An 11,197-nucleotide genomic window follows, 5' to 3' on the forward strand; every position below is an offset into this window, starting at 1 on the left:
TTTTTCATTTTTATTTTGTGAGTGGGATATTTCTCTTGAGGCGTTTCAACCAGATAAATTTTAATTTGTTAACTTACAAAGAGACAATCATTCTCAATTCTCCTTGTTCAACTTTTTCTTCTCGACGCTCTTTTGGGAGCTGGTCACGACTTGAAAGCTCAAACTATTCAAAAACAAGGCCTGGGCATGCACATTACTTGTTACAAGTGCAAACATTTCATTCTTCCACCAAGTCCGAATTCTTTGTTGGCATGATATGTTCCAATATGCTACGATTTTTTTGGTGTGGTGCACAGCAAAAGATACTGCAACACAATTCTAGTTTCAATCTTCATTCCTTAATTTTAAGCTAAAAAATAATCATCCTGTTCTTCCTAAATGCATGCATGTTATGAATATGCACTTCTTATTACATGAACAACTTGCTCATCTTTTCGGTATTTCCTCATTTCTCATCCCAATTCTAGTCTAGTCCTACACAAACCTATTTAGCTTCATAATAAGAAGACAGAAAATAATAACGCTGAATATGCAGGCAACTTTCCATTCGAAGTTCATCCAGCTTTTAATTTCGTAAGTGCGCATATTCCCTCGTTTTAATCCACTCCAAATACTGCACACAACCCACATCTCTTCGCCTATCCAGTCAATTTATGTATTTTATTCACCAATGCGTACCAATACATGGAAAGGTTGACGTGCTCTGAAAATCTACATTAAATGTTTTTCAATCGTATACTTCCAGTCCCTCATACTTGTAAATGTCAGTCGTATCGGGCACCATAAAACTATGATCAGAAGTGGTAACTTATTAAAATACGCATAGTTTTCTTGGAATAATTAGTAAACAATGATACTTAATTTTATCATACTGTTTAATTTCCGAAACCATTTGAGATCAGAGAGTGCCAGCATAGATAGCAGTAAATGGAGACCAATACAGAACATACATACATATACTTACATAATTAGTGGAACAGGCGATTCATGTTTGTACGTATGTGTCTCATAAGTGCCCACTGCATTCATAGAAGAGATGAGATGAGCGAGCAAAGTAAATCTCAGTCAGCTCACAATTTCCTCGTGTTACGCAAGGAGCGCATAATGCAGGAATGGAGTTGAGGAAGGTGGCCAACCCACCTGTCTCTCAGAATTCATAACGCTCATACTTCTTTCTTTTGAGTCCACTGTTTCCAATAAAACCAAGTCCATTTTTCAGTCTCTTTCCCACGGCCATAAAAATCTTATTTTGCCTTCTCAAAATCTGTAAAAGTGTATCATAGCCTGCCTTCGTCATGTTTAACTCATCATCACATCACATTACTACCATCACATTCTACATATCTTTAACCTCCAATGGTATTTATTCGCTAAGCATACACTCAAAACTATTTAAATTCTTGCGCACAAGAATTTCAGTTATGCCACTACAATTTATACGTATTCATGTTGGAGAATGATGTATGGAAGTGCTTCAGCTTGTACTTATAAAGTTATGTAGCTACATGTGTAAAGTTGATAAAATAAATCATTAAAGTTTCAATTTGGGTTGGACCAGTTAGAAATTCTGTTCGAATCATAATTAGGGACGAAACCAATTTAGAGAAATCCGGACCCGTTGTGTTACATAAATTGAGATTCCCAGGATTCAGGAACTTTACACATAGGCAAAAACATTCAAAGTGTTAGATTTGTGTGGTTATGAAATAGTTTGGTTTAAGCATTCATTGATGAGTCGGACCATATTTCACAGATTTTTATCAAACCAAGTTGTTTCAGTCAATGTAATTCTGTGCAATAATAATAATAATAACTGTAATAACTTTTGACAGGGACGAAACAGTTACTTCCACTGCTGCGGGAGCACCTTGCCTTCTTGTAACACCAGAAATTGAATGACCGTTTGAGAAAATAGGTGCAGAAATGGTTGGTAGAGACACAAACGTGTGACAATGTCTGTCGCAGTGGTGGAAACATGCAATGCCCATGCATGAGAGATGAATAGGAAATAATGAAAAGCAATAAAAGTATTTGCCTGTTGCACCCAAACCATCATAAAATGTTACGTCGATTGTGTGCATTAGCACTTGCAGGTATTTTTCTAATGAGTGAAACCGAGTTCAGCGAGTTCAGAGGGGAATAATTTAATGACTTTCTCACAACGAACTGCTTGTTCAGTCCAGTAACTTCTTTGTACAATTTTAGTGCTTTCTTTTCAAACCAAATATTGTATTTGGGTAGAGAGACCTACATCATCATGATACATATCTTGACTCTTCTTCTACTGTCCTCTCAATATGAATCTCTGAATGAGCCATCGGATGAATTAGTGATGAAATTGGTACAATGGTGCTAAAATAAGACCGTTCTCACCTTTGCTTCGAGTTTGAACTGGTTCTATTTGTGTTGCGTTTCACATTTTTAAACTAAATCAAACCAGCTTTTACTTTGCAAAAGCTTGAAAGGCGATTTTATTACTCTTGTTTTTCTACCTGTTCACAAAAATCATACACAAGGATTCCATATTAATATTGTCGCAAATACTTGCTCAAAACTTGGTTTCATCCAAGGAGCGGACTGGAGTAGATAATAAATAAATGTACATCGTAAATAATTATATAACTGAGAAAATAAGAGAGGGAAAATGAGATAGAGAGAAAAAATAATAAAAATGGTGACGCGTAAACTAAATTTTATCAGCTTCCATTGCCTTCATCAGCATGGCCTTCTCGAACTCCATCTTAAAATGTCAAAAACAAATGTTATGCATTAAATTGTAAAGCTTATCGATATCTATGAATTGAGTGATGAAAATGAACTCACTGCTTGTTCCTTCTTCAGTCTTTGCTCTTTCTCAACTACAAGAAATGACGAAGCATATGATTCGTACTGACAATCGTTCCATTTTAACAGCATTTTGCGTCGCAAAATCACTTCTGTTTTCAGATCCTTCATACGCGGATAGTGAAATCCAGCCTGTGGAATTGTGTCGAAGTTGGGGAGCAAGGCGTCCAGCAGCATGAAGGCATAGCGGTTGGCAATGTTCAGGGAACAGAACTCCGATCCATCAATAAGCTGTTTATAATTTGAAATAAGTACATACATATATAAAACCACCAGGATGTTTCAAATTATAAACTGGCGACATAATTTACATCTTACCATACCTCAAAATGATATGGACAAGCAAGTTGTTCATAATACGAATAATTGGATTTCGACAGCAAGGCGTCCACGTGATCTTCCTCCAGGAACAAACCTCTCTTGGCAATGAATGGATGTTGGTTGGGATATACGACCAAGCCACCGACAGTTTTGTTTTTCATATCCCATGCGGCCGTCATCCTAGCTTTGGCGTTGGACAATTCCCGGCAAGCCATAGCGTCAAGTTTTCCTTCAGCGTTGGTCTTTGCTTCATCGCAATTCTTGTCTGAATAAGCTTTAATTGACAGCATTTTCATCAGTGCATTGACGTTCAAAACTTCAAAGTCAGAACGGTCGAGTCCTAGATGTATTATATATTGTAATAATTAGTAGTCATTAAGTAAGTTAAATTTCAGGATTAGCGCTAAATATGTACATATATTACCTGCACATTGACAGAGCCACTCCAGGCACGCTTCAGTCACATCAATATCCTCCCGACGACAGAAAAGGACCTTCCTTCCAATAGTCTGAGAATGCCAAAAAATGCCGCAAATTAATATATTTATTAATGCACCTGATTATAATTTATGACCAACCATTTCCATGAAGGAATTAATACTATTTAGAATCCGCTTGCAATCTTGTAGTTCTGTACTAAAGTCGCACATTAAAATATGTTGCTTGTCACAGCTGGCTTTCACCTCATCGGAAACTCGAAACGACTTCTTCCCATCGTGGTCTGCCCCTGTGGATATATTAATAGAGGATTTGGTTATACCATTTGCCTGAAGTATAGAATAGAGACATTATAGTAATAAAAATCACCTGGGTCAATGAGAGTAGAAAAGTTTGCGAAAACTCCTTGCTTAATGCTCCAGGCAGAAAAGGATACTTCTGAAGGGAGTACACGAGTCCCATCCTTTGCCGACTTATTCCAATAATACGTGTTGAATTTGCAAATAACTATCGGCATCCCCGCTAAATTCCCATGGTCGGCATATTCGCTGAAGATTTTCGTCAAATCGGCAGCCATTTTCCTTGTGCGAGCCTCAGCATTTTGACGGACAAGACTGAATGAATAACAAATTAACGAGAATTAAAAAAAATATGAAGACAAATCTCCAATTATAAAATGGTTTTCCACTCACGTCATCATTCCAGGAAGATTGGATCCATCGTTTGATCCTTTCGCTTTCCTGGCATCATTGCCTTTCTTAGCTCTCTGTACATAAGGTTCTCTGTCCTTTGGTGTCATATTCTGGACGTAGTACAAATATTAAGTGAATAATGTGCCAGTAGATTGTACACAGTATGTTGAATAAATATTGAATAAATGCAGTCCTAAAATAGAAATATATAAACAAACCTGCCATTCCGGGCTGACCATGGCCACCACGGCTTGGACGTCTCGTTCGCCCCCCACGGCCCCCTGCTGGCCATCCTCGATCTCGAGCTTCTTCATTTTGTCCATGACAAAAATCCAGAACGGCGCCTTCTTCTTGTCACTCATCTTGACAATGGATAAATTGAAACCTGGAAATAAATATAAAGATTTCTAATCCGATGAGTCGTTTTGAAATTAATTAACTCAAAAGTCCGCAAATTAGTAATTGTTAATTATTTATTGACAAGATTATAGTGTTATTTAATTATTGGTACCCGCACGAGTTGTTCAGTATCGACTGTTGTTCCGCACTAATAAATCTGAAATGAGTATTTAGAGTTGTGAGTGACCCATTACTAAAATTAGTTCACGTACAGGATTGATCGAGTTCAGGAATGCGGAGCGAGCAAGCAGTGACAAGCGAACGTTGAAGCTGAATCGAGTAACGTAAAAATTCTCAATCTCGTCGATAAATTAATTCGCTCTAAAAATAATATTGTTCATCGCCTCGTTAGACTTTAAATCAGATGCAAAAAGGGTGATGTGTCACTGCGTATGTATGATGCTAACGATAAGGTTTCTACTAATTATAATAGACAATTAAAGCTATCATCTCATCCAATATCCTGATTGTTTGCTATCTTTTCTAAAAATTAATACATAGGTATGTATACTTTATTAGTTATTATCGCAATTATATATTTTCTAATTGGGTTTATCCAGCAGTTACTTGCATTTTACTACCTTCTTCAAATAGTCCATATTTATTCAGCAGGACACAATACGTGCTTATTTCTCTCAGCAATTTGCAGTGAGTTCAAAAGCCAATAATAAAAATACGCAAGTAATTACGGTGGAACCCTATTGCATCATGATGGCAATGATTTATTCGTGATGATGAATTGATGAGGAGCAAAGAGTAATAAGAAGTCGCATATTAATTAGAGGAGATTCTTCTGTGAGATTATTTTACCTTTTTGTGGTCTGAATAATAATGAGACAGGATGGGACACAAGTCATTAGATTTGGATTGTCAACATGGAATAAAAGAAGAGAGTTTCTTGATGATGACTGAACCAAATCAAGCCATGAAAACTCACCAACTGGAAATAGACTTTTTTTCTAGTCTCACCTTATTATTCATCATTATCATCGCTCCTAATTTCTTTCTTGAGTGAGATAAGGCAAAGCCAACTTCTGGTCTTAACCTGGAATGTCTCTGGGCATACAATTTTAAAGGCGACAACGACGACGCCACAAATGTCCGAGATTTATAAAACACCTTCTTTCCTGCAGACGAGACGTACTGCTCGGTTCAACAAAATTCAATGCAAGACTTTTTGATTCACTTATTTCAAAAGAAAATTTGGATTTATTCAGAGAGTTCATAGTAGCGAATGTAAAAGTAAAATGGGAGTGGAAGTAAGGCAGAGTCGTCGAGTGAAAGAAAAGGGTTCGTTTATTATTATCATTATAACCACCAAGCTTGCTGGCTTGTTTTTATTATGCTATGAAATTACAACGTCTCTTGCCGTATATTTATTTACATGCCTGCAATTGGTTTAAGAGCTATTTCCTGCAGTTGAACAATCCCTGATCTGAATTACTATAAAATCAAACAAGTACGCTGCTTGTTGGTCGTATATTAATGAAATATGTATGTAAATATCCTAGTACTTTTCCTAATTGGCAAAGTTGCAGGTAGTCCACTGCGATACGATTGGAAAAGAACAATTTAGATAATGGAATTGCCAATATTTAAAGCAATCAATCAATTCAATTACAATTATGTACTCTGTAATTACAGCTACTTCATTCTATTCATCTAAGCATACAATCTCGATCGTCTCGTGGAATTTGTAATATTGGTTCAGATTCATCAAGACAAAGCCGCACCGCAATCATGAGCTGAACCTGCTTTCCTGTAATATTTTCATCCTCATTATTGCCATATTATTAGCATACTATACACATATTTATATGTATGCATGCATCCGTGCATACCTTGTGCAGATCGATATTGTGATGGCCACGAATTAAAACAAGGAAAAATCGAGATCGACAAGGGTTTGATTGTAGGCAGGGCATATATGTGTGTGAGGCGGATGAAGTGTCAGAGTCGAAAACATTGTAGTCTTCGTAATAACAATAATAATGGAATAATTGCCTAATGGAACTAATAATTTAGCAATAGTTGCTCGCGCCCGAAATTTTAATCCACATCGCCGGGCAAATCACGATTTCTGGTCGGCAACTCACGACACAAGTATTCTGCAACACTTTTATTCAAAAATAATATTGCTCTACCTGTCAAATTATGCGCTCAGAATGACTGCATCATGTGTGTGCAAGCTCTTGTGACGGTTTTATAATGGCGTTGCCTCAAAACTAGTCGAGAGGTGCTTTTGAAGTTCACCTTTGTTTCACGACGCTGAACCAATTACAGGGTTTAAGTTGCTATTTACCACAGGGTAATTTAGATCCACAGGCATCTGTACTACTACTAAAAGCAAGAATGAATGATTGAGCCAAATTTTTGGACTTTATGTTCTGAGCATATCACTCGAACAGATAATTGCGTATAAAGACCTCCGGTCCTTAATTCAATGGTCTTCTTGGCTGCAACATGAGTGTTGTTTGCCGTACAAATGGTAGTGTATATTTTACACAATAAGGCTGCATGGACGATGATGAGCTCGATGCATGTATGCATGAAAGATATGAGCAATAACAACAAATGAACGGGTTTTCTTCATGACTCGAAAGTTTGAAGGAAAGGAGATCAGCCGTCCCGACAGACAGAATAAAAAAGAGCTAATACAGATACCCTTGTGTATATATGTATGCAAGTATATGCTGTAAAATGATTGTATATGTATGTACAATGGTACTCATCATTTTTTAAGCGTACGGATAGATCGATTCAGATCTCGGTGTAGCGTTATTGGTGTACATAGATAAAAAACCAAATTAGTAGAAAGATCACCCTCCCAATTTTCCGTCCACCTTGTAATCATCTCCACTTTAACGGAATCGACATGATCTTTTACCGACACTTTAACCATACTCGTTCATAACTATTGCATATTAGGAGGAAACCACGACTGAAAATACAAACTATGTATGCATGCATGAGCGTCTTCTTTGGTTGTTTGGAGTCATTTAGAAATTGCATATACTTACATTTGTGTAGAAAAAAGTGTGGATTCTTTGGCTGGTCATTATTAAACCAGTCTGATCCTTGATCTTTTTCTTTGGGCTTACTTATTCTTAAAAGTTTTGGAGGAAATTATAGAAAATTTAATACAAGCGGTATGCAAAGTATGCTTTGTTGCAGCGAAGCATGGAGCAAAAAAGTACTTACTTGAACCGTTTGGCAATTTGTTTACAATTACAACATTACACGTACATACAAATCGTAATCATCCGAGTTAAGAACAACCGAACGAAACAATTCGCTTTATTTCTTGCACAAGAGATCCGAAAGAGCTTTTTTCATGATTGGTCGGACACCTACATATACCGTCCTCGTTTGTCTCGATTCGAGATTATTCATCTCCCCCACTGCGACAAAAACAATAGGTTTGTGTCTTTTACTCTCATATTTTCCCGCAGCTCGGTGCATATTAAAATGCATATAAATATGCTCCGGCATGGGCACGCTATTTATTACTATTACCATATTATGTGTACGTAAATGTTGTAATCACGAAAAGTCTATATGATACACAGAGAGAAACAATGTATCGTTGATTGAGAGATTTACACGAACCAAATTGGTACACACACGGAGAGATCAAGCATTTGTGTACATTGTTCGTTTATGTATCTTTGTGGTGGTGGAACTACGCAAGCAACATGATTTACAAAACCGTCATCACTCAAAAAGTAAATTGGTTCAGGTTTAATAATGCTCTAAAAATTGGCCAGAGTGAGAAGCTAAAACCACAAAAATTGCGGTTTCTCACAATATCTACATAGTCTCATATGTATTTTGTTATACATGTAGAGGAAAATGGGGCTGAATTATCACCTTCTTTATGCCATGTCCTTTTATCAGACTTTTGGAGGCGTGAAATTAGTTCTGTTTTATGTTTTTCACTTTAAGGAAAATTGACAGCTCCGTTTTTCCTTTCCTATTGCAAGAATAAGTATGCGAGTAAATTTTGAATGAATATATGAAGCAAAGTGAATCAAATTTGGAAGGAAAGTTAAGCTCCAATTGAATATTATTCATGGCTCGATTCAAGTAAAGTATTCAAAGCTTCAGACAAGTTGTTAAGTCGATTTGGTTTGCTCGACTTGTGTGCTACACTTTTATACATATTTTTTTTTGTTAAATAAAAGTTGGTGGACGGACCTGTAATTTTCATATTTTTTTATTCTTTGCCGACATCAAGTAAATTGAAAGGGATGCTTGTCATCGTGCTTGGGCTCCACTTTCCTGATTCTGTAAGATTTGCCCAACGCCTCGTCATCCTCGTTTTCATGTCCACATAGAACTAAATGTGTCCTGTTTCTCCATTATGCTTGATGCCCCATACAAGTAGAAAATCATTATTATTATTAGATCGGCCTACGTCCAGTTGCTTTGGATTTGATTTATGGATCTAATGCTGTAATATGTGAACTACTAGAACCGGATACTTTGACCATTTCAAGTTTTATAATAAATAAACTTGAATCAATCATAAATATAAATCATATATTTATTACAGAATCGGTACAACCGTTCAATTCAATTCATTCTCTTAACTTGAAAATGGGTTGTGATCTCGGCTAATGTTGTGTGTATTTATCTCCTTCTCGTCCTTTTGCTTGGCCCATCTGCTGTTCCCTTTTCTGTGATCCGGATTGATTCATTTTTTATGTGAATATTTTGTTCGCAAGCCATTAAACCACACGTAATCCGGGTACTAAAACACATTAGCTTTACACTTTTAAACCCTTTCAATGTCTTAATTCCTTTATAATAAAGACGACGGAGCGACATGTGAGGACGACTCTCGTTTCAAGCACTTATTATTTCTGCTCATCGTTCACTCCTCTTCTCCTTCACCACAGAAATTATTCACAACATTATTTCCCACAATAGTGATATAGAAAACGTCACATGTGCAACTTTGTCTGATTGAGATTCCATTATTGTTCACCTTCCCATCCTATGTACGTACACACATATTTCCGCAGCGGCAATGAGCACCATTAAGCACTTCAGATGCAGAAGGTCTTCTTTTCATCGGACAAAAGACCTCGAAAGGTGCTCCAGAATTTAATGTCTTTAAGCAAAAGTTTAATCCGCATCTCAACCTCGTACAACATCATCGCTCGGAAATATAGAACTAGATTACCCCTTTGTCACTATTCTTCCACCACCACCACATGGAGAAAAGGAAAGGATTAGCTGTTTCCAAAATATGTTTTATGTTTTTAAATTCAAAAAATCAAATTTTTATGGTAGAATTCAGCATTGTGTTCTGCGGCCCGGTCACTGTGTTTGCTCATAATGCATGGTCACCTTTTCATAAAAGTGTCCAATGAAGCTGTGAAACATAAAGCAGAAAACAAATGCAAATCCAGCTAATGCCACCGTTTGTAATCCCTGCATGCACATTAAAAGTTGGATGGATAGTTCCGCTCCCCTTATTTATACATTCTCACTTGCCTTCCAGTCCACTTTCGAGTGCGGAAAAATCTCATGAATAGTTCACACTGCGAACAATACCGACATCAACATGGCTAATCCCTATAATCCTTAGTTTTAATATAAGTAATTCCAAACAGGCCAGGCGACAATATGATGTTTGCTGAATCTATCCATAGATTCATATAATTTGCCCACCACTATTTCATATATTGGGTTTCCTTTCACGGCTGAGGGTTTGGTCCTTTGGAACTTTGACCGTCCTTTCGTTGTGGATTTGGTGCTGTTTAAACCTATGGACGAGGAATTTTTTCTTCACTGATGCAGCCCTACATAAATAGTCGGCTTAGGAAGATACACTAAATTACGAGGAATATGTCAATAAAATCAAAGCTTCCCTGACATGTAATCTCAATCCTTTAAATTTTATAGGAATCAGTGACGTATCAACGGTTTTCAAATGTTCACGTTTTTCGGCCAGATTCGACAACCAGCCACTGCTCCATTTGGATTATTCTTCTGATCCTTATCAAAGTATTGGAGAATAAGGAGCCCATTGTTTGGCTGAATGCCAGAAAGCAAGGTACAGCAATTAGGTGAACCCCTTTAGCGTGCAGTTCATTCATGAAACGAGAACTCGGTCCACAAGCGTTCGCATGTATGTACCAGCAACCTTTGTGGTCAGATGTTATCGGGATTTACCAGTAATCGGATATATAAATTGAAACGAGAACGAGTTCAGGCGGAAGATGAATGAGTCGAATCATTCACTTTGCTCTGGTCGGCCTCATTCACAACAAACAACACAAAGCAATTGCAATTGATCTCTAAATATTTACACCTCTCGGCCTGTCAGACACACACGACACGAGGGGCACATAAATTTACATATTTTTATATTTGCCGATCTTGCGGATGTCATGCATCCTCCACATAAGTATGTACACAATTTGGAATTTGGCATTTAATATTTCGATCGTGGTTTGCACTTTAAGTGAAAGTCTGACCATAAAATTAGCATC

At 37.1% G+C, this 11,197-nt stretch overlaps 1 protein-coding gene across 1 annotated transcript; it reads right to left on the minus strand.

Moving 5' to 3' along the window:
* Positions 1-2,350: 2,350 nt before the first annotated feature.
* Positions 2,351-6,048, minus strand: LOC110842046 (protein maelstrom 1). The gene is made up of 9 exons (XM_022087755.2): positions 4,807-6,048; positions 4,514-4,680; positions 4,296-4,405; positions 3,973-4,217; positions 3,744-3,892; positions 3,590-3,674; positions 3,168-3,505; positions 2,824-3,075; positions 2,351-2,740 (listed from the first exon to the last, which is right to left on the minus strand). Exons 2-9 carry the CDS (start codon positions 4,655-4,657, stop codon positions 2,687-2,689), a joined length of 1,377 nt encoding a protein of 458 aa, XP_021943447.1. The 5' UTR covers positions 4,658-4,680; positions 4,807-6,048; the 3' UTR covers positions 2,351-2,686.
* Positions 6,049-11,197: the final 5,149 nt, after the last annotated feature.

Source organism: Folsomia candida, unplaced genomic scaffold (genome assembly GCF_002217175.1).
Source record: "Folsomia candida strain VU population unplaced genomic scaffold, ASM221717v1 Fcan01_Sc001, whole genome shotgun sequence".
Taxonomy (NCBI): Eukaryota; Metazoa; Arthropoda; class Collembola; order Entomobryomorpha; family Isotomidae; genus Folsomia; species Folsomia candida.